Below are 24560 nucleotides of genomic sequence, written 5' to 3' on the forward strand. Positions count from 1 at the left end.
AGACGAGCACTTTAAGGAGAGTCTGCAGGGGACAGACAGCTGTTCCCATCATATCACATGTTCTTGGGACGAGGCTTTATAAGGCAAATTTTGTAGCACTCTTTCATGGCTAAGCAGTTCTCGCCACCGGCTATGAGAGGTGTATTCTTTGGTCTGTGTGTGTGTGTATATCGATGTTGTATATGGTACTGATGGCTCATAACATGAACCTGGCACTCCCATTTAGGATTTTGTTGTCTTTGTCATGAATACTATTTTTGTTACAGAATGAATGATTTATGTACTGTAACACAGTAGGTTCCAGTACAGGGGTCCTGAAAACAAATTGTAGTGCAACATGGAATTCTTCTACTGGAGGAGCCCGTCCTAGATCATCAAAGGAAGTCACTGAGGAAAGGTTCTGAACACTTGTGGTTCAATTCCTGCTGTGACAGGCCCCCATATAGCCCTGCAGTCAAAGGACAGTTGTTGCTGGTATAACAAGTGATACTGTTAGTGTTACTCTGAAAAATGTAGATAATTCATGGTGTTTTGATGGGATTGTTTACTTTATTAATACTCAAAAAATAGATGTGCTTAGGGAAATATGCATTTTGTGAAATGTGATCATAGAAAGTAGCTAAATGACATTTTAATCAAACACATTTTATTCTAAAGAAAGAAAGCCTTCTCTGTCTGTCAAGAGCTTGATGAAAACATGATCATTTTTAAAACAAACAAGAAAGTGTAAGCATGGGCTCATCATCAATATTATGCTTTTAAATATGTGTAGGGGAGTGGACACTTCAGTGATGGAGAATTATGGCACAAAGTTCAATAGTTTTAACAAACACTTCAGTATAAGGAGTGCATATAGAATATGTGGTTTACATAGTCATGAGGTTCCAACACAAACAATGTCATGTATCCTGGCACTATCAACAGACAGATATTTGCCTCTTCATTGCAATACAGCTGCAAAAAAATCTTGCTCCATTGATTACTTTAAATGTTGAATGAGGTATAGAAAGTGTGACTTTAAGGTAGTATATTTCATTAGTTAGTATGACTGAAAATGTATTTACAAGCTGTGGTAATAAAGCTGCACAGTCTAGAAAAACACTCAACAAAGTTTTCATCTTTGTCTTTTCAAACAATGTCAATGTACATGAAAGACACATTTTACCCAAACATCCACTTCCAAGCCTTGGGTCCATACTCCATAACTTTGGACGTGGCTAATAGACCGCCCCCAACCATTGTGCCATAAACAGGGACAGCCAATGCCCCTGTGCCTGCGACATCCATCCATTTGCAGATGGTCGGCTGTTGGGACTCCTGTTGTTCCTTAATCTCATCTTTGATGGTATTTATGTTATCCTCCATACCCTTTGCCTTCTTGTCAAAGCCCTCGTCCATGAGGGCCCTCTGCTCCTGAAATCAATAAAAAACAAATACATATTAACTCACCAACTGCCAAAGAATTCCGGAACACTCACCACCCAGAGTGTCGAGTGTTCTATGTGGTATTTTCCTAGTAACAATACTTTGATTGGCTACAAAACGAAGCATCGTAATAATTTATTTTTTATTAATAAAGTCACCCTTGGCACTCTAGCATGTTGACCACTGGGCGACTTTCTTTACCCTCGGCACTAGATGAGTTAAATGGAGATTCCAAAGAATCTGAATGGATTAACCCTAGCCAATTTGGTTCTCAGAGAATACTGTAACTAGAATTCTCTCTCTCCCTCGATACTACATACTGCAAGTTTGGCCTCCAGCAATTGTTGATTCTCCAGCCTGGCGATCTCTCGTTCTTCCTGTATCTTCTCTGCCAGTTGTTTCAAATGCTCTTTATTTGATTTCTCCTGGTCCTCAATCAGCTGTTTCTGGATCAACATCTGTTCCTCTGCCACTCTCTGAGCCTGTTCTGCTGCCTCCCTCTTCACCTTCTCCACTGCAGAGAGAGAGAGAGAGAGAGAGAGAAAGCATAACAGAGGCAGTTGGTCAATTAAGGGCTTTTGGTTGATTTTAAATTGGGTTTAATTATAATAATTTACAAAAATTACCAAAATACCTTCATAAGTAGAACAAGTGTTGTACCTCTTCATAACCAAATAAATAATGACTTATTACTGCATGTACTGTATGAATGCTGCATTACAGCCTCACAGTTATCCAAATGATAAATGTATATTTACTTCCTGGAAAAGTATTTGCATCATAAAATCATTGTTCCAGGAAGTAAATATAAGTTTGTCATCTATGAGGCACACAAAACAATGATATATACATTATATCCACATACTTTGAGTGAAGTACTCCTTTAATGCTGTCTTAATTGTGGTCAAGGGGCACTTTTTGAGGTGCCTCGTTGGGAGGAGGCATCTCTCCATCTCTTACCTTCCCTCTTCTGTTCTTCTTTGCTGAGAGACTCGTCTGCTGCCTGGATAGTTTCTCCTACGTTAGCCTTCCTATCCAGATACTCGCTCAATACCTCCTCACTCTGAAAACACACATTAAAGTGAATGAGCAAACATGAAACTTAGATAGACGTTCACAAATATGAGTTTGTCTCCATTAAAATGGGTAATTCTAAATCATGCTATTAGCCCGGTGGTTCAGTGAAAAATGATTCCATTTAAATGCATTTTTATTTTTGAATTTAAAAAATAAACTGTAAAAACAGTGATTTTACTATGCACTGAAAATGTTAAATGTCTCCACATGCATACCATAAATCCTTTGCCTTTCTCAGATTTGAATTGTTGGATCAGCTTCTTGAGGTTTTCACGGTAGTGTTTGTAGCCTCCTGAGCGCATGTAGGAGCCCTGACCCACAGCCTTCTCCAGGGGCCCAAACACACGTGTGATGACAGCTCTGCACACCCTCCGAGACTCCTCAATGTTCTTCTTACATATCTCATTATACTCAGTCCGCAGATCACTCTGTATAAAAGAGAGGGATTGGAGAGAGAGATAAAAGATTGAGAGAGAGAGAGACAGAGGGATCAACAGAATAAGAGAAAGGGATATATTTAAATGGAGAAGGAGAGAAAAGGATTTTTTTCTGTTATCTGATAAAGCAGGCCACATAAAGAATACAATACCATGAGCTTCTTCTGGTGACTTTCTTCCTCATCTTTGAAGCTGAGACTCATGAAGGTTTTGAGAGCTTCTTTCTCCACGTCCCCATGCATATCAGACAGCACCTTCTGGGTCTCCGTAGGGAAGGTAACTTTTCTGGCCATCTCTGTCTGGTACTGCTCCAGTGCTTTGGTTACAGCTGTACAATTCTGGATCTTGGCTAGAGCCTCTACCGCACTGTCCAGACAGGGAATCTGGTCACTGCTGATCGCCTTTGTGTACATGACAGCCAGGTTCGCCAACACTGACAGAGACAGAAGACATGATAGACCTTACACAGCAGCTTGTACATACACCAACATCATCCATCTACGGGTCATAAATCACTCATAATATCAAACCACCATTCTCTCCTAAAATATGAAACAAAGACTTTGACAATAATTGCAGATGTACATATGCCCATGAGAACATTTTTAGAATTATATCTTTATTTCTGGACTATCTGCATTTCACTGCAGCCAGTCCTAAATGAGAGGTGAGATTTCCCCTCACCCAATCATGATTGCGGCTGGGACCAGCGCGCATTTCAAACACGCCCAATCTCCTGCTGGCATGAGAAAGGCATAAAGAGCTGACTTAAAGGCATAAAGAGCAACTAAAACAAACCTTGGAAACTGATCAATTCCGTAAATATTGACAACAATCGTTTTCTTCCTCCTTGAACTATTATGGCATTGCAATGTTTCTCCAAACCATAACAATTAGGATTGAAGTCATCTTTATTAATTTTTCCAATCAAATTCCTGTGTGTTTCTTAGAATAGTAATAAAATTCCATCTTTATAAATAAGTGTTGTTTCTCTTGTTTTGACAAATGCTGGCTCTATGAACAATTAACAAACTTACGAAGATAGACATCAAATACCCTTCAGATTATTGATATGAGACTGACTGTTGAAGTAATTATTCTGTAAAAGAACAAATCCAGAGTTTTACTTAAGAATCTCTGCTTAAAATTGTTTGTAGTGCACTCAGGTAATTAAGTATTAATTTGAAATAATAGCCAAATTAATAATTCCAAGTAATTAATCAACAGTATTTAGATCCCTGTACCTGCTACAGGTCTAGAGACCAACACAATCTCTAGTTTAGATCTACAACAACAACTTCATGCACAATACCACAACACAATTCTGTGCTCTACACACAAGGTGAATAGCCATGGGTGATGTGTATGCCCCTAATCATACAAACTAATTTGTGAACGCATGGGAAATTAGATGTGTCAGGAAAACATATCCTTGCACTGCATAATTATGCATAAGAGAAAGGACAAAAAGTAGGCTAGTAAAGGCTGCATCAACAGTTGAATAGTAAACCAGTGCTTAAATAAAGGCTGTAGATGCTTAGTAGGTGAGGTTACTTACTGCTGCCAGTGACCTTCAGGCCTCCTATCATGGTCTTGGTCTCAGCTCTGGTGTAGATGTAATCACAGAACTCCTTAGACTGCTGGACAAACTTGGGTTCCAGGTCTGCATCTGTCAGCTCCTCCATTCTTTGCAAGTCCTCAGTAGTGGCCGGACGCTCAAACACAAAGCACTTCCTTAGCTGAAAGAATTTCCGTAGGCACTCCCGAGGGCGGTTGTATTCCTCAATCTTCTTGTATTGCTTAATCTTCTGGGGGTCTCCTGTTTAATCAGTAAATGAAGTATATAGACATTCAACTATAGTACATGTGAAATGTTCACAAGAAAGTTAAGCTAAGTGAAATCACTGCTATTTCATTAATAAACGATGTTGGAGACTGATGTGACGTTGTGTCCCACAATCCTGAAGTTTATTCTTTAGGACAATATGTAAAATGCTTATCATCATCTGCAAGTCATGATTCCACCTCTCACCTTTCAACAGTTTGAGGGAATTCTCCAGGTACTCATCTGCAGTGATGGCCTGTCCGTCAAGCTGTAGAAGCAGAGTGAAATCTCTGACAGTCCAAATGAAGGAAGGGAAGACCTTCATGAACTCATTGGACATGGCGTCCTCTCCCTTTGCCTTTGTCTTCACCTTGATGTGCTCTGTCAGTTCAGTCACGTAGCTGCAGGGGGCGGTGTTCAGGAGGAAAACCTCTTTCCAAATGAATAACATACACTAGTACAGTGTTTTTCAACCTTTTTTGAGCCACGGCACATTTTTTACATTGGAAGAATCTTGCGGCACACCACCAACCAAAAATGTTACAAAATGACACTCTGTAGCCTGATACAGTATATATAATTACAATATTATATACATTTCCTCTCCTGTTGTTTTTTCTGGCAGTGCCTTGCAAAATAGGAAGTTTTCTCTAATGGCGTTTAAGCTGCTTGGCACCATGGCGCTGTTGGAAGATAGCTTTCGCTGTATTGCCTCGAGCTCACCGTCTTTGCTTTCTTGTTACCACCACTCATACTAGGGCCTGCTACTTCACCTGGGTCAGAATCTTGTCCAGGGCCCAGTTCGGAGTTTACATTTTTTCCTTTTTAAAAACTTCTCCATCACTGTCACCACGACCTGTCGCATGCGTCACTAATTCTCTTGTCTCTAAGAAGGAACGAGGCAATTAGCCTGCTGCCACCCGGACGAATATTACATTACTCTGCCAGTCACTATATTACAGCACAGACACTCGACAATGGCATTTTATTTGCAGATAATAATTAATAAATGTTAATTTAAAAAAAAGTGAAATTGGATAATTTCTCACGGCACACCCAACGATCTTTCACGGCACACTAGTGTGCCGCGGCACAGCGGTTGGGAAACGCTGCACTAGTACACATATGCAAAAACTCTAACAAAGGTTAATCGATCAATTGATTAAGCTAATACTTATTCTTTAAGACTCACACACACACAAACATTTACATTTTACACATTTAGCAGACGCCTTTATCTACAGCAACTTACAACAGATAGATTTGTCTAAGTAAGTGAATCATCTATTCATCAGTCATCACAAGAAAAACTAATCTATGATAGGACCAGGGGCTATTGGCAGTCACAATGCTAGAAGATGAAGAAGAATTAACTTTTTTTTTTATTTTATTTTTTTTTATTTACAGTAGAGAAACTGTACAGGGGGGTAGTGGGGATGATATAATGTTTATTTTCCTGAGAGACCCTTGGAATGTTGTTTTACCACTCAAGGTACCCCAGCCCCACAGTCCCGGGTGACACAGGCCAGACTCACTTGCATAGACTGATGTGAACCATGTATCCTGGTTTGCAAACTCTTTGTGGGTGCCACTTCCCTGCTGCCAGTTCTCCTGGACAGTCATTTATTGTCCCAATTTGACTTAACTAATAAATTGTCTGTATTCAACTTTAAATTTGAGTATCCACTTTCTTCTACACATCACTGACTTTTCATCTTCAATATCGGAAACAGGGGATAATCATCATTACAGGGGATGAAGAGGTCTTTTGGAGGGACAGTCAAGATATATCCTGAAGAGATGGGTCTTCAGTCTACAGTGGAAGATAGGTAGTGACTCAGTCCTGACAGCAGTGGGAAGCTTGTTCCACCAGCAGGGTGCCAGGACAGTGAAAAGTCATGACTAAAAAGCACAACTGCTGCATCCACGTAGAGGCGGAGGTGCCAGGCGGCCAGCCGAGGTGGAAGAGTGGAGTGATTGGGCAGAGGTTTGGAAGTAGGGAGTGGCTGTTCCCTTTGCCACCCTTTAAGCGAGCACCAGGGTTTTGAATCTGATGCGAGCTGCTACCGGGAGCCAGTGAAGGGTGCGAAGGAGGGGGGTGACATAGGAGAATTTGGGGAGACTGAACACCAGACGAGTGAGGAGCCTGGCCAAGAGTGCGTTGCAGTAGTCATGGCGAGAGATCACAAATGACTGGACCAAGAGTTGTGCTGCTTCTCTTGTGAGGAAGGGACATATCCTTCTGATGTTGTAGAGGAAGAATCTTCAGAAGTGTGCTGTCGCTGTGATGGGTCGCCGCACAGGATATGTGGTTGTCAAGGATCGTGAGACAATTGGTTAGAGACAGCACGTTTAAGGGTTTTAGATAAGAATGAGAGAAGGGATACGGGTCTGTAGTTATGGAGTTGGTTTCTTGAGAAGAGGCTTGACTTTGGCTGTCTTAAAGGCAGCTGGGACAGATCCTGTGGATAGAGAGGAATTGATTATGGTGGTAAGGAATGGAAGGAGGTTTTGGAAATGGATTGGAGAAAAGGGGAGGGGATAGGATCGAGAGGCAGGTGGTTGCCCGCTTGGATGTGACCAGTTTTAGAATATCATCAGGGGAGCGGGGGGAAATAGCTGATAAACCAGAGACCGAGTGTAGCGCAGTGGGTTTGGGAGAAGTGGTAGCAGTGTTGGCGAGAGGTAAAGAGAAAGAGCTGCTAATGTCATCAACCTTCTTTTCAAAGGTGACAAAGTCATCTGCAGACAGTGAGGAGGGAGGAAGGGGAGGAGGTGGGTTGAGGAGTGAGGAAAATGTGGAGAACAGTTTCCTTTGGTCAGAGGCAGAGGATTGAATTTTGGAATGGTAGTAAGAAGCTTTAGCAGCTGATGCAGAGGTGGTGTAGTTGAGGAGAGAGAGATAAGGATTTAGGTCATCAGGGAGGCTGGTTTTTCTCCATTTCCTCTCAGCTGCCCGGAGCCCTATTCTACAAGCTTGCAGGGTTTCAGACAGCCAATGAGCGCGTGGAGAGGATCATGCTGGCCTTGAGGTCAGTGGACAAAGAGAGTCGAAGGATGAGGAAAGAGTGGACAGGAGGGTGGAAGAGGCTACATCAGTGGATAGAAGTGAGAAGGATTTAGAGGGTAGGGAGGATAAGACAGAGGAAGAGAGAGCGGTGAGGGAGAGGGTACGCAGGTTGCGACGAGAGGAAACAGTGTGGGTAGAGTCTGACTGGGAGGGGGTGGATTTGAGGGGAAGGGAGAAGGATACAAAATGATGATCAGAAACTGGAAGAGGGTTAACAGTAAGGTTGGAGGTATGGGAGGATCTGGTGAAAACAAGGTCGAGCTGATTGCCCGCTTTATGAGTCGGAAGAGAGTGGGACAGGGTAAGGTCGAAGGAGGAGAGAAGGTCAAGTACTCCGGACGATTGAAGCTTCTCTGAGTGGATGTTGAAGTCACCCAGTAGTCAGAGCAGTGTGCCGTCTTCAGGGTAGAAGCTGAGAAGGACATCCACCTCTTCCAAGAAGTCGCCAAGCTGGCCTGAGGGACGATTGATAACAACAATGTGAAGTTTGACAGGTGAGGTAACAGAAACAGCATTGGATTCAAAGGTGGATATGGACAGGTGTGACAGGGGAAGAACATTATGTGACCACTTAGATGAGATGAGGAGTCCTGTGCCTCCCTCTCAACCAGAGTCTAGGGGAATGAGAAAAGGAGTAGGCATCAGAGAGGCTTGCTGGAGTAGTTGTGTTTTCCGGTGAAATCCATGTCTCTGTGAGAGCAAGGAAATGGATGGAAGCAGGCGTAAGCTGAGATAGCATCCGCTTTCCACAACGCTGACTGGCAGTCTTCCTGTGACAATGAGGTCATGGTCAATTGAGCATGATGGGTAGATTAGATTTGATAGGTTGCGGTATAGAGATAGAGGGTTTGTGGGCAATACAAGGTGTAGGTCGGGCCTAATCACTCAGAGTAGTGAAAAAATAAATACTTAGTAGTTTGACACACATACACCAAAGGATACTTTATGTTTTCTAAGGCCTTGTTGTCAATAGTCCCCATACTGTTGTACACCAGGACGCTACTCAGTAACACAGCCAGGCAGAAGATCCAGGTGTCGTTCTTCTCATCTCCCTGAATAATACAAAAACAATAAGCAATCAATGTGATACTATAGAGGCAGCTGCCATAGCCCACTAAGCTAAAGCCTAGGCATTACCTCAGGGAGCCAAATAATAATAAAATAAAAAATAATACAACTACATTTATATTTTCCCCTATTACAACTGGGTCATGCCACCAATATGCTCTACATGGTTCGAGGAATGTGTAACAGAGGTGGTTTGGAGACGATGCTCACATGATGAGAAGCCTTGCCTGAGACCTGTACACTTGCATGTGCTCCATGGGCTTATAGTAAGGTTTAGCATTTGTGGTGTAAAGAGGACACAGGGTTAGGGTTAGGGTTAGGGTTCAACACCTGTCAGTCACATGTGCATCAAAAGATTGTGTTTGCCCACTGTGTCAGGCCTGTCAAATAAAGATGTCTAAATATTCAAAAGTAATTAAATATGTTCAAATATGCCCATGCCCAATGCCAGTTTTCCTACCTTCATAACATCCCCCAGTCCCTCAGTGTCCAGCAGCACCAGAGTGTGTCCAGGTTTAGAGGGGTGAGGCACACACCACATCCAGATACCTTTAGTCTCCGACTCTATAGTGGCTCCCAGGGCAAAACCTGAACACAATGAAACATGACAGAAAATTTCACTAAAAATAATATTTATTCAATGAAAACGATAGAAAACATAGTAATGTCTGCTTAGACAATCTCACCTTTTTGCTGTAAAGCGAGTTTGTTCATGAGGTAGGATTTGCCGGTGCGATACAGCCCGGCCACCGCCACAACCACAACAGGCTGCTGGATCCCTTCCAGAATCGTCAGAGCGTCAGACACGACTCGGAAGTTTCCCTCTGGGTCGTTCTCAATCAGACACACTGGTTTCTCCATCCTCACTGTAGAACCTGCCATTACCCTGGTCAGCAAAATCACCACAAACACATGACGACAGGACAGATCTGATTACTGCATGATAACTACAATCAAGTTATTTGGTTAGTTAGTATAATAACTTAATCTGTATCAAAACAGAATTACTTGTTTATTATTCAATCGTATTACCATTGTGGTTTGATAAAAGAAACATATAAAACGAAGAATGACAGAGGTGCTCCAATACCCTCCTACACATGCAGCGACCTACCTTGAAATCACAGACTGTCAGACGAGCGGGTTTTCGGTTCTGCTACTGGCACAATGAAGAACAGGTTGAGCCGCACAACTTTTACACGTGCTCTATCTTGACATAGTTTACGTATGTTTATGTCACTGTACAACTTAATCTGTACCGACTGTCTTGTTTATTATTCAATCTGATTCCCCTTCTGGTTTGATAAAATAAACATATATTACCGAGGATTTATGAAGCAGAAAGTTAGATGGTTTTCAATGCACCTTTACAGAGTTGTTTCAATAAAGATCTACAGATGTACTTACACAGACGGAGAACTACCTTAATATCACAGATTCTTTCGTTTGGGTTGGAGCCGTTTCAGTTGCTGCTTCTGAGATGGCTCACGATCCGACAATTACACCTTCGGTTTCGCGACTTCAAAATAAAAGCGCGAGGAAAGCGATCACTGGAAAGTGTTGGGATAACAATATTATATTTATCATCAAATAAGGAAATATTACGTAACAGGAAGTATGTACAATTTCAAAAAAAGTTATTTTTATCATAATAATGTACATATTTGTGCAATTGCATGTCATTTTACATAGGGCATATACAATTAGATTAGATTCAACTTTCATTGACTGTACACACATAATATTTAAAAGCTAAACTTGATTTTTAGTACCAGTCTACTCTGCAACACTTCTATAATATGAATCAAGTGAGTTTCAACCATGAGCGGTGTCATAAAGTGTTTTTTTTTTTTTTTTTTACGATGGCCAGCAGTTCAAAGTGCCCCATCTGGACTGCATAGGGCACACATAATGGATTTGATAAAACTAAGATTCTTAGAAGATAAAATCATTTTACCAAATAAAGAGTCCAAAACTGTGAGTGAAGTTCCAATTGTTTAATCCCAAAATGCATCAGCTGTATACACGATTCAAGATTCAAGATTCTTTATTTGTCACATACATTTGTCACATGCATACAGTGACAGTGCCACAGAGGAGTGCAACAATAAATTTTAAATAAATAGAATATAAACAGCAGTATAAACAGCAATGTAAGTAATGTACACAATGGAATGACTATATACAATGGCATTGACAGGTTGTCAGTACAGTTAATTACAGTGAAAGATGAGTCTGCAATGGGTAATTATGTGTGTGCAACCCATTATGTGTTCTCTATGCAGTCTAGATGGGGCACTTTGAACTGGTGGGTCACAGTAAAAAACTGTCAACACTTTGTATGACACCGCTCATGGTTGAAACTCACTTAATTCATATTCAAGAAGTGTTGCTGTGTAGAGTGGTAGTAAGAATCAAGTTTAGCCTTGGACATCTTCTTTGTACATTCCATTACATGTGTCCTATGCAATCTTTTATCGGGGGAATTCGGATATTAGACGAATTACAAACCCTTTAAAATACAAATAGACCTAATACATTGAGAGGATTAAATGTTTATTTTCTGAGATAAGTTAAACATAATTTGTGGTTCCTTGAGCCACATTGTTTATTTCTAAATGTTTAAAAAGTTTAACGTGGTGCTTTTATTTTGAAGAAATCCGTATTCACATACACCCGAGGTAGGCGGGCGTAAAAGTGAAAGTGAAACAGTTTATGTGAGGGTGTAACCAGCTGTGTTTCGCACGCATATTTTCAAACGAGCTTTATGTCTGAATTCACTGTTTTTTTCCCTTGTCCCACACCCTGAGTTTGAATCTTTCTGCAATGTATTTCAATACAAAGGTCAATGCATAGATAGTTTCCACCTTTCGAGAAGGACCCAATGATCAAGTATAATAGCTTAGTGATGGACTTTCATATAAAGCATTCATTGTGGTGACTTTATTGTAGGAACCATAATGTGGCTTATGCATTATTGAAGAGAAGTAATCACAAGTCATCTGTATTGTGTGACTATTTCAGAAAACTGAAGATTACCAACTATTGGGACACACATCCTATTTGGGTGTAGCAGTCTTTGCACACTTATAACACATGCTATGTTACTGAAAGGACATGGTTACTGTAAATGAAAATGAAAATGAAAGAGTTTGATCGTCCGTTCTGGGAAAGACTCCAAAATAGATTTCCTAGAATAGACAGTTAAACTCTTTCATTAAAGTGATAAACTCGTGACATTGAATGATATGCTGTTTGTATTCCATCGTGGTTCAGGCTTATAGGCCAATACTCAGTTGCCACTTTAGGGAATTTGCTACGGTTCGCCCTCCTAACCAACCCTCTGGCACCACCTCGAGGCCGCGGCGGTCATCACTGGAGCGTCCTCCTTCGAGTCGACGGCGCACATGGACCCGATCCCCAATCAACGTACCTACAACCCATCCCCAATCAACGCCCTACTTAAACACTGCTTGAGCTTCAGTCCAGTGCCAGAACGTACTGTGACCATACGGTAACTTTTGTGTATCTTCGCAACTACGCTTCAGCCCTCCAGTGAAATAAATATATGTTCTAATAAATAATATGAATGAATGAATGAATGACCTTGTATTTGTTTGGTCTCTACCTGTATTTTGTTCAGCCTTCAATGCCAGGACTGGACTGCTGTCTGAGATGGACCCTGGTGCCCAGTGTTCACAAAAGAGTTTGGTATGGTGAAAATAATTTGAATTCTGCTAACCAAGAACACTATGTTTTTCCTATGTTGCTAATTCTGCTAACCAAGAACACTATGTTTTTCCTATGTTGCTGCTTCCACAGCAGTTTCTGAAGAAATGCCATCTCTGCCAGTGCAGACAGCACATTATGCAGCTTCCTCTGCGCATGTAAGCATGTTGGGATGGATTGCATTCTCACATACAATGAATAGGGGGGGGGATGCATTGCAAAACAATGGTAGTTGGTATTGCATGTGTATTTCAAATGCTGGCCATTCTCTATAAGGTGTTTTGAATAACTGTATTCCATTCTTTGTTGTAATATTGTTTTAGTATAGTGTGAATAGCTACTATTAATTCATGTATGTGCTGACATATTTTGGCATACAGGCTAAAGGAGGACACCATGTATGTGGAGGGATGCTCATCAGGGAGGACTTTGTCCTGACTTCAGCACACTGCTTAGAGTGAGTCTTTGTCTTGAAGAGTCAAAATGAGCAATGATGCACTACAACGTTACAGTACGGTATGTCTCATGAGACTACAGTACTTTCTTCAAAACTATTCAATCTCAATGCCGACCATTCCTTTGGACCTGGATAACTGTTTATATTTAATTCCATGTCTTATCTTCAAACTCCATATGCAACCCTATTTGACCTGGTTTATTCCATAAGTAGGCATGAAACTGAAATTCTTATTTTTTTCATGTTGAATTCTTGTTTTGTGAACATTTAGAAATGATTATTGAATAAAATGGTATATGTAAACTATTATAATGGATTGATATGACGCGAAATCCATCTACTGTGTTTCTAAATTAATTATTGTCAGTAAAGGTTATAATATATAATATATGCCATTTAGCTGACGCTTTAATCCAAAACAACTTACATTGCAGTGAGTGCATACATTTCAGTATATATGGTCCCAGTGGGAGTCAAACCCACAACCTAAGCGTTGTTAGCACCATGCTCTACCAACTGAGCCACAGAGGACCAAATTTCAATGTTGAGGACCACCTGTTCACATTCTAAAAATATTCATATTCATTCATGGTATCGTCTATATTCACTTCATATATTCACTAGGTTCTTAACCAAACCTGAAACTAAAACGAAAACTGGCCATGAAAATACATATTCATAAAGGATAAAGCAGCAGGGCATAAGTTTGTCGGATATCTGCCAACTCTGGCCATCGCAGTGAAATTCAGTTCCAAGTTCCAAACAACAATATCCTCCCTCATAATAATATAAACCCCCGAAATGGACATTCAGTGTGGGACATTAGCTGTTGTGTTTTCCACTCCCCTAGAACACTCCTTGCCATATCAACATGTTTGTATATGTTACAGTGTAACTAGGGTGTAACAGTTACACCCTAGAGTGCAAGCTGACTCAAGGGGTGACATATTTTAGAAATTATTTATTCTGAAAAAATAAACGGAAAACACAATAGTGGTCCTCAGTGGCTTTACTGGTTCAGGTATTAACTGCCAACTGAGCTTAGTTGGAACAATACAAATGACAATGTAAAACAATAACAGTATTATATCAAAATCACAGTGTTATATCAAAATCTCAATATTTAAAAAATATGGTACAACCTGTGAGCTGCCTGGTTGCCTTGGCAACGGTAAACTTACAGCGCTGCTCATCAGCGGTTCGGGCTCTGGCTCTAACCGTCTACCTTCTCTTAACCGTTAGGAGAAAACGAATAAAAACAAAGAAAATGTAAACTACAAAACACTCTAACATTAAATCCTACCCATATATATGTATCAGTGGAGTCGTCCCAGTTTAGCATACCAAGCTAGCGCAAATACCGCTAACAAACTACAAACTACATATGCTACAATACATAACGGTACATTAATTAGAAAGGCAACATTACCGAAACACTGTATCAATGCCTATGTGACATTTGGGTAAATGTCACATACACCTGAAAGAATGAACGGAAAACACAATAGTGAGTCGGCTGGTCCACAGCGGCTTCTCTGGTTCAGGTATTAACCGCCAACTGAAGAACGCAGCGCAAGCCCACAGCTTATATACCCACACGAGATCTCGTGCCTTTTATACTCCAAGTAGAAATGCTTGAAATTGAATGGGGGATGTCTGTAAACATGCAAGATAAAGTACATACATATAAAGGAACATATATGTTTGCTAAAGGAACATATTTACGTAAGTGGGCAATTCCATATAAATATCCTGTGTGCCACATATACAAATTGATTATCTGGTAGGACACTCCATTTTAGAAAGCACTATCTTGGGACCAAAACAGCGTTCATAAATGAAATATTTCTTTCATGGATCTCATTCCCTGATTGCTACCGATTAAACATAACATATAACTTTTATCTTCTAGGAATCTTAGTTTTATCAAATTAAAGCTGAGAATCTCTACTTTAACCTCATAGTAATTGTTTGATTTCAAATCTAAACTGTTGGAGTATCGAGCTAAAAGAAGACAAAATGCTTCCTCTTTCCCATGTGTATGCAGGGCACTGTAGTACTGATGCTGGGACCAGTGCCAGGGGCAAGTCAAGTGCATGTACAAAGTTGGAATGTACAGTATTTGGACCTGCCAAACCCGCACAACAACAGGAATGACCTGAGTTTTTATGATACCTGTTCTTTAAACCTTTTCCACGACCAAAATAAGACTTTGCAAGCCCACAAAGTTTCTTCTGGAACTTATTTTTCTAGTTATTAGTGGGCTTGCAGGGAGAGGGGGAGATAAATTGTTATTAGCTTGGACCTGAATCAACAATTATTAAAGATGAAATATGAATGACTATGGCAGAAATCGGAAGACAGGCTCATTCCTCATGCATCTCTCCAGTAGAGGCTACGGATAGCCATGAGGGGTGTCATACAAACAATTATTAGCACATAATTGTTCGTATGACATATAATAGTTTGTGTACAGTCCATTATGTGTTCCCTATGCAATGTAGAGGTAGCACCTTTAACTGTTGGGACACAGTGTCAATAATTGTTCGTACGACACCCCTCATGGTTGAAACTTGATATCTATACAAGAAGTGTTGTCGAGTAGTAGTAAAAATCATGTTTAGCCTTGGAAAATATTTCGTGTACAGTCCATTATGTGTGTCCTACGCAGTGCAGATAGGGCACTTTGAAGTGTATGGCCGGAGTAAATAGCCAACAAAATTTGCTAAGACATCGCTTTAGACTCAAACTCATCTGATCCATAGTTTTTTGAGTAAGTCACAGGTTCTGAATTCCCCCTTTTTTGTTTCCTTCACTTTCGTTTTGCTCTCTATAAAAGTTGTGCGGCTCAATCTGTTCTTCACTGTGCCAATAGCAGATCCTGAAACTGCTCCAACAATTCAACCTGCTCGACTGACAGTCTGCGATTTCAAGGTAGGTCTGCATGTGTACGAAGGAACATCAGCACCTCTGTATTGGAACAGCTCTGTAAAGTCGCATTGTAAAACTATCCAACTTTCCGCTTCATTCATTCTCGGTTTTATATGTTTGTTTTATTAAACCAACTCATTCTGTTTTGATATTGATGAAGTTATTATATTAACTAACCAAATAACTTGATTGCACAACTCTTGGTCTGGACACTTGTGATCTCCCGCCCTGCCTACTGCAACGCACTCTTGGCCGGGCTCCCCGCCTCCGCTATCAGACCACTGCAGCTCAGCCAGAATGCTATCGCCCGTCTAGTGTTCAATCTCCCCAAATTCTCCCATGTCACCCCACTCCTTCGCACCCTTCACTGGCTCCCGGTAGCAGCTCGCATCAGATTCAAGACCCTGCCATTGCTTGCAACTAGGGAGGGGTTGGAAGTAAGTAGGGAGGGGCTGGAAGTTCCAGAAGAAACTTCCCCAAACCGCAAGCAATGGTCTGCCCCCAAACCGATCACTCCGCTCTTACACCTCGCTGGCCGCCTGGAACCACCGCCTCTACGTGGATGCAGCAGTCGCGCTACTCGGTCACGGCTGTCAGGACTGCAGAGTCACTACCTATCTTCCGCCGTAGACTGAAGACCCATCTCTTCAGCCTCTATCTTGACTGTCCCTCCTAAAGACCTCTTCATCCCCACTACCCCCCTGTACAGTTTCTCTACTGTAACAAAAATAAAAAAATAAAAAAGGAAGTAATTCTTCCTTCTTCTTGCACTGTGACTGCCAATGGCCCCTGGTCCGGGCATAGATTTGTTTTTCTTATGATGACTGATGTATAGATGATTCACTTGCTTAGACAAATGTACTTGTAAGTCGCTTTGGATAAAGGCGTCTGCTAAATGTCTGAAATGTAATGAAATTATTGTAGTAATCAAGCAGTAATCAGATCTGTCCTGTGTTTGTGGTGATTTTTCTGGCCAGGGTAACGGCAGATTCTACAGTGAGGATGGAGGAACCAGTGTGTCTGATTGAGAATGACAAAGATGGAAACCTCCGAATCGTGTCTGACTCTCTGACGATTCTGAAGCGGATCCAGCAGCCTGTTGTGGTTGTGGTGGTGGTCGGGATGTATCGCACCGGCAAATCCTACCTCATGAACAAACTCGCTTTGAAGCAAAAATGTGAGATTGTCAAACTAGACATTGTCGGCTTGTTTTTTTTTTCTTTTTCTTTTTCTTTTATAAATGTTTGCTAGATTTTCTTTAAGACTTATTTGTCTCTGTTTAGGTTTTGCCCTGGGAAGCACCATACAGTCTAAAACTAAAGGTATCTGGATGTGGTGTGTGCCTCACCCCTCTAAACCTGGACACACTCTGGTGCTGCTGGACACTGAAGGACTGGGGGATGTTATGAAGGTAGTAGGGTCAGCACACTGCAATATACACCATATAAATCCTCCAGAAACACAACCAAGGCAATCTCAAAACCACCCAATAGCAACATGTGTGTTCACACAATAGGTTTATGTATCTACACTGAACAACTCAAGCAATGCAACCTACACAACTGCTGAACAGTGCAAATACACAACACACCATTACAGTAGTTGCAACAACACAGTGCCTACCCAATATACGGTAACACTTAACATTAGGTGCCCTTTATAAAGGGTTTATAGATCATGTATAGTAGTTGTTTTTATATCATTTTAAACCGTTAACAAGCAGTTAAAAAACGTTACAGCGATGCTCCACTATAAGTAGGCTACATGTTATGCTGTTAGTTGTCTACCATTTGCATTCAATGTGGTACACCACCCAAGACAGTTTTTATGTGAATTGATCGTGTATTAGATTTTCTCAATACGATTTCCTCAATTAGTATATTTTATTATTACAATTACTATTCAGAATCGCCATGATCCGAAATCAACTCAGAAATACTTTTCCAACCTTAATGTAAAATGTCTCCTTTTTAGTTTCCAGATAAAATGCCACGTTCTGTTTTAACCGTAGTAAATACATTGGGCATTTAAATAACGGAAGAAGCGAGACATGCACCTAAAAACTACCTGAGGTGATCACATCATATCTTAACGCAAAACAACTATAAGATGTAAATATAGTGGAACATGATTTGAATAAATGTGTAAGCTACAGGATTTGGCAAACACCAAGGTGCTATTGAGCACATGCGTTATAACTGCTATGTTGTGTTGATGGATTACTAAGGCTTTATAAACAAATAATTAATAGTTTATAAAGTAGTTATAAACCATTTGATACATTTCATAAATGAGTTACCAGAAATACAGTACAGTATATATACTTACTTCCAAAGCACATTGGTGTGTGTTTCAGGGAGATGAAAAGAACGACACCTGGATCTTCTGCCTGTCTGTGTTATTGAGTAGCATCCTGGTGTACAACAGTATGGGGACTATTGATAACAAGGCCTTGGAAAACATAAAGTATCCTTTGGTGTGTGTGTGTGTGTGTGTGTGTGTGTGTGTGTGTGTGTGTGTGTGTGTGTGTGTGTGTGTGTGTGTGTGTGTGTGTGTGTCTAGTTGTGTATGTATGTGTGTGTATGTGTTAAGGCAAGCATGATTAAACAATTTCATTAGTCAACCATCAGTACTTTTCAGAAAATGTATCAACTGATGGATTAAATAATGTGTCTAACAAAATATACAGAGGCTACATACAACCCAAGGCGGTACTTGCTGTATCAACTGATCGATTAACATTTGATATCCCTCGTGTTTGTGTATGTGTACTAGTGTATGTCGTTCATTTGGAAATAGTTTTCCTCCTGAACAGCACCCCCTTAAGTATCCTTTGGAGTGTGTGTGTGCTCGGGCATGCACAATTACAGTGATGTGACAGGATGTTGGTATATTTCCAGCCACTCGTTCTAAAATTAGCACTCATAAGCAAAAACTGGTCCCTGTGATAAAAAAACAAAAAATGTGTCAAGAAATTACCTGATTGGACAGAGAGGGGCACACCTCCACACTACCTTGAGCAAAAGCCTATTTTGCAAAGGTTTGTTGGCCTTAAACTGAGGACTGCGAAACAAGATAAGAAATTGATAAAACATTATATGAACCATGTAATCAACACTTAAGCCAGAATTTGATATATAGAGAATTTGCGACAGTAATAGCATTTATTTAAGCAATTTCAAAAAACAATTGATGGATTAATTGTATGAAATATCCAGAGGACGCAAATGTTTTGAGACAACCCTAGTGAATGCTACCTCTCGTGTGTGTGTACATATACAGTATCTGTGTGTGTTAGATTTATGTAATTTGGGGACAGTTTTCCTCCTGAACAGCGCCCTCTACAGCTATGTGACTGAATTGACAGAGCACATCAAAGTGAAGACTAAGGAAAAGGGAGAGGATGCCAAGTCCAATGAGTTCATAAAGGTCTTCCCTTCCTTCATCTGGACCGTCAGAGATTTCTGCCTGGATCTAGAGATTGACGGAAAATCCATCACGGCAGATGAGTACCTGGAGAATTCCCTCAAACTGGTGAAAGGTGAGAGGTGTGAGAGGTTTGATCATGACTTGCAGACAGGGGTGAAAGTAGTTCTATATCTAATTTGACAACCCAGCCCACTCCTCTTCTAGATCAGCAAAGTTCTTAATTTAACAAATTTCATTTGCACAGAAGATTGACCTGGATTGATTTTACAATTGTAATTCTCTCAGCTTTGCGGCTAGGGGCCATACTTTAGGGAGACTGACCCCTGTTCAAAACTCCAAAGCTTCCTGTTAGTGTCTCAGCACTCTAATTTGTTCATGATCAGCAGCTAAAACACGATACACCAAAGAGGGTGCATAGTAATATGAAGTAAACCTGAAGTAATCATTAAACTGTGTTATTCTATCAATCTCAAACATCTTACATGAATAAAATAGCAGTTATTTCATTGTCAGCTTAACTTTCTTGTAGGACATTTTACATCTACTAAAAATCACTCTTTTCTCTATTGTTGAAAGGGAATTACAAAATCAAATATTTGGTTATTTACCCTAGAAGGAGTCTATGGACAGGGACAGATTTCAATCCGCACTTTGGTCTTGTTCATTTCGGGCGCTGTCTCTGACCACTTACAGTTTGCAAGTTTTTACCAAAAAACAATGGTACCTAAATGAGCATGTTTGAAGTTTCATGCCCGAATCATCTCAAATCATTTAAATCAAATCATTCAGTCTATTCATAGAATTTGGGATGATTGAGGTATGGAATTTTAAACATGCTAACATACCATTGACTTCCACTATTGTTTTGGTAAAAAAATATGCTCACTGTTAGCGGTTAGTGACAGTGATAAACAGAACCAAACATGTGGATTGAAGTCTGTCCTTGTCCATAGACTTCTTTCAGGGTAAGGAACAAAATATGTGATTTTGTAACTTGGGTGAACTATTTCTTTAATCTGCTGATTTCAAAAGGAACATCACCAAAGATTGAGCAACACAACCACCCTCGGCTGTGTCTGAAGACATTCTTCCCGGTAAGGAAGTGCTTTGTGTTCGAGCGTCCAGCCAACACAAAGAAGATGAAAAGGATGGAGGAGCTGACGGATGCAGACCTGGATCCCAGTTTTGTCGAGCAGGCCAAGGAGTTCTGTGATTACATCTTCACCAGTGCTCAGACCAAGACTATGATAGGAGGTCTGAAGGTCACTGGCAGCAGTGAGTAACCTGCATCTACAGCCTTTACCAAAGTACTGGTTTACTATTCAACTGTTGCTGTATAAAAAGCTCTGCTATAATACTTATGTCAGTTTTCATGATAGCCTACTTCTTGTTCGAGTTAGTGCCAAATAAAGTGTTTTTGGGTTCCATGTTAAACCCTTTTAGGTTGCCCCATCAACCTAAAACCACTTTTTTGTATGCCATGTTCAAGGTACAAGGTAATTTCTAAAGTATGTTTATAAAAATGAATCAACATTTTCATGCATTCAAAAACCAGGTTGCATGATTAGGGACATAAACTGCACCCATAGTAATTTTCATTTTATGGTGACCGTAGGATTGTATTGTGGTATTTTGCATGAAGTTGTTTAAATTGGATCACCTGTAGATCTAGACTAGAGATTTTGTTGGTATCTAGACCCTTGGATGGATGATGTTGGTGTATGTACAAGTTGCTCTGTAAGATCTACCATGTCTTCTGTCTCTGTCAGTGTTGGCGAACCTGGCTGCCATGTACACTGAGGCGATCAGCAGTGGTCAGATTCCCTGTCTGGACAGTGCGGTGGAGGCTCTAGCCAAGACCCAGAATCGTACTGCTGTAACCAAAGCAGTGGAGTACTACCAGACAGAGATGGCCAGACAAGTTACCTACCCTACGGCGACGCAGAATGTGCTGTCTGATATCCATGGAGCCATGGAGAAAGAAGCTATCAAGACCTTCATGAGTCTCACTTTCAAAGATGAGAATCAGAATCATCAGAAGGAGCTCAATGTATTGTACTATTTTATTTGTCAATTAACAAATTGCAGGAAAACCATTTTCTCTTGCTACCGCTCTCTATACATGTATAGCTGCCCATCTCTCTTTCTTGCACTCTTTCTCCCTGTCTCCCTATCTTTATCGCTCTCTCCACCCCCTCTTTCTTCTACAGAGTCAGCTGCAGACGATGTATGACCAGATACGTAAGAAGAACATTGAGGAGTCTCGGAGGGTGTGCAGAGCTGTCATCACACGTGTGTTTGGGCCCCTGGAGAAGGCTGTGGGTCAGGGCTCCTACATGCGTTCAGGAGGCCACACAGACTACTGTAAAAACCTCAAGACGCTGACCCAGCAGTACAAATCTGAGAAAGGCAAAGGATTTATGGTATGCATCAGAAGATGGGGAGAAACTTGTACATATTTTGGTGCCTTACATTTAAAGAAAACACACTGTTGTATTAACGGTTGAGAAGAAAATATTGGCTGTGGTTCTGTTTACTTGCACAGGATACAGCTATAGCTGTAGTGCTCACTATGATCACTAGTTCATTCGCGGCCTCAAATGCAATGTTTGGGTGTATTACGGTGTGCGTGTGTGTATTCCCAAATACATCCTTGTGTGTTTTCAGAGTGAGGAGGTATTGAGGGAGTATCTGGATGGGAAGGCTGACGTAGGAGATTCTATCCTGGCAGCAGACCAGTCTCTCAGCAAAGAAGAACAGAAGAGGGAAGGTAATGTCCCCTGTATCATTCCACTACTTCTAGGCAATGTCCTATTTCGTCAAAATAGAAGACGTATTTGTATAATTATATTTATTTTCCAAAATTGAATTTTTATCTCATCACCGAGATCACCTGAGTGCCCTTTTTTGACTCTCTCTCTCTCCAGTGGAGAGGGTGAAGAGGGAGGCAGCAGAACAGGCTCAGAGAGTGGCAGAAGAGCAGTATGCGAGGCAGCAACAGCAGAATGAGGACCTGAAGAAATCCTACGACGAGCATGTGAAACAGCTGGAGAAGAAGACGATAGAAGAACGACACATCGCCAAACAAGAGAATGAACGAGTGCTGGAAGCCATGACGAAGGTAAGGGGATAGAGAAAGAGAGTGAAAGAGAGTGAAAGCAACTTAAAGCTGTGTTCAAATTGGCTTTTCTACCACCTCTCTGTAAACACTGTGCTCTTTAGCTGTAGAAACCAAGACAGTTACGAAAGATGCAGACAGCATAGCTAACCTTCAGCTTTCTCCTCATAATTTCACATTTGAGGGCTGTTGTGTAGATACACTTTCTTACTTTTTCAAAGAGTAATGCAATGCTTTCTGCGTTGTTTACCCTGAATGATGGGCCAGTCAATTCGCCCTGCGGATCGCTGCCTTAAAGGGGATCACTGCTGCTTTATAGAGTGAGGTGCTTCCATCCAGACGAGATTTTCTCGTTCATTTGAGCATTGGCATTTTACAGTGCCAATTAATTCAATTTGAGAGCCGAAGCCAAACTAGGGTCTTCCTTGCCCCAAACCCAAGAGTCCACCATTCCACCAAGACGACATCCTCTCTGGTTGATGGTGAAGGTTGATTTTACAAGTCTCCAGGGAGTGACATCACATAATGATAGTATCAGCAACACTGCCTCACTGATGAAACGGTGTAAGAGAAAATCACTTTATTCACCCAAGTCCACACAGCCTCAAAATAATGATCCAAAAACATCAAAACAAATGTTACATTTGAACTTTCCTGAAAAAAAGCTTTAATAATAAACTCTAATGAACTATTTTTTTTCTTCTGTTTCAGAACCAGAAGGATTTAATGGAGTCCAATGAGAATAGAGCATCTAAAATGCAGGAAAACATAAACAATCTCCAAAAACAGATTTTGGAGCTGTCAAAGCCCCCACCCAAAAGAAAAAGGTGCACCATATCATAAATAAAGTCTACGAAAGTCCAGGCGGACACTTTAAGGAGAGTTTGCAGGGGATGGACAGCTGTTCCCATGTTATGTAAATCATATCACATGTTCTGAGGCTTTAAAAGACAAGTTTTGGAGCCTCTTTTATGGCTAAGCAGTTCTCGCCACTGGCTATGAGAGGTGTATTCTTTGGTCTGTGTGTGTGTTACTGTATGTCAGTGTTGTATATGGCACTGATGGCTCATTATAACATGAACCTGGCATTCCATTGAGGATTTTGTTGTCTGTCATGAATAATTGATTTATGTACTGTAACACAGTAGGTTCCAGTACAGGGGTCCTGAAAACAAATTGTAGTGCAACATGGAGTACTTCTACTGGAGGAGTCTGTCCTAGACAAGTGATACTCTTAAGTGTTACTCTGAAAAATTTAGATAATTCATGGTGTTTTGATGGAGTTATTTAGTTTATTAATACTCAATTAATACTCATTTTGTGAAATGTAATCATAGAAAGTAGCTAAATGACATTTTAATAAACACATTTTATTCTAAAGAAAAAAAGCCTTCTCTCTGTCAAGAGCTTGATGAAAACAAAGATCATTTTGAAACAAACAAGAAAGTGTAAGCATGGGCTCATCAATATTATGCCTTTAAATATGTGTAAGGGAGTGGACAAATGTACATTTCAGGGATGGAGAATTTGGGCACAGGGTTCAATAGTTTTAACAAATGCTTCAGTATAAGGAGTGCATACAGATTATGTGGTTTACATAGCCATGAGATTCCAAGACACACAAACAATGTCATGTATCCTGACACTACCAGCATTGCAATACATCTGCAAAAAAATCTTGCTCCATTGATTACTTTAAATGTTGAATGATGTATAGAAAGTGTGACTTTAAGGTAGTCATACTATTCAGAATCAGGGCGTATATTTCATTAGTTAGTGTAACTGAAAATGTCTTTACAAGCTGTAGTAATAAAGCTGCACAGTCTAGAAAAACAAACACTTCAACAAAGCCTTCATCTTTGTCTTTTCAAACAATGTCAACATACATGAAAGACACATTTTACCCAAACATCCAATTCCAAACCTTGGGTCCATACTCTATAACTTTGGACGTGGCTAATAGACCGCCCCCAACCATTGTGCCATAAACAGGG

General features: G+C 40.6%; 2 protein-coding genes and 1 long non-coding RNA gene across 5 annotated transcripts; 1 reads left to right on the forward strand and 2 right to left on the reverse strand.

Moving 5' to 3' along the window:
- Nucleotides 1–4: 4 nt before the first annotated feature.
- LOC310812630 (guanylate-binding protein 1-like) lies at nt 5–10394 on the reverse strand. Of its 3 annotated transcripts, none has more exons than XM_083681261.1 (12): nt 10310–10394; nt 10017–10058; nt 9589–9788; nt 9363–9490; nt 8777–8886; nt 4972–5165; nt 4498–4758; nt 3092–3372; nt 2718–2930; nt 2386–2488; nt 1746–1939; nt 5–1413 (listed from the first exon to the last, which is right to left on the reverse strand). In XM_083681261.1, the coding sequence occupies exons 3-12, from the start codon at nt 9782–9784 to the stop codon at nt 1162–1164; spliced, it is 1932 nt and encodes a 643-aa protein (XP_083537387.1). In that variant the 5' UTR covers nt 9785–9788; nt 10017–10058; nt 10310–10394; the 3' UTR covers nt 5–1161. The 3 variants fall into 3 exon arrangements, with proteins under 3 accessions (XP_083537387.1, XP_083537388.1, XP_083537389.1); XM_083681262.1 differs by having other exon boundaries at nt 10017–10061; nt 10310–10393; XM_083681263.1 differs by having other exon boundaries at nt 10326–10344.
- LOC310812634 lies at nt 5731–8398 on the reverse strand. Its single transcript, XR_014554524.1, has 2 exons — nt 8168–8398; nt 5731–7226 (listed from the first exon to the last, which is right to left on the reverse strand). It is a non-coding gene; the product is annotated as an uncharacterized lncRNA (long non-coding RNA).
- Nucleotides 10395–15891: 5497 nt separating the features above from the next.
- LOC310812631 (guanylate-binding protein 1-like) lies at nt 15892–23933 on the forward strand. The gene is made up of 11 exons (XM_083681264.1): nt 15892–16022; nt 16997–17196; nt 17303–17430; nt 18376–18485; nt 19367–19560; nt 20481–20723; nt 21218–21498; nt 21659–21871; nt 22116–22218; nt 22376–22569; nt 23278–23933. Exons 2-11 carry the CDS (start codon nt 17022–17024, stop codon nt 23407–23409), a joined length of 1773 nt encoding a protein of 590 aa, XP_083537390.1. The 5' UTR covers nt 15892–16022; nt 16997–17021; the 3' UTR covers nt 23410–23933.
- The last annotated feature ends 627 nt before the right edge of the window (nt 23934–24560 follow it).

Source organism: Argentina silus, assembly GCF_951799395.1.
Source record: "Argentina silus genome assembly, chromosome: 12".
Classification (NCBI taxonomy): domain Eukaryota; kingdom Metazoa; phylum Chordata; class Actinopteri; order Argentiniformes; family Argentinidae; genus Argentina; species Argentina silus.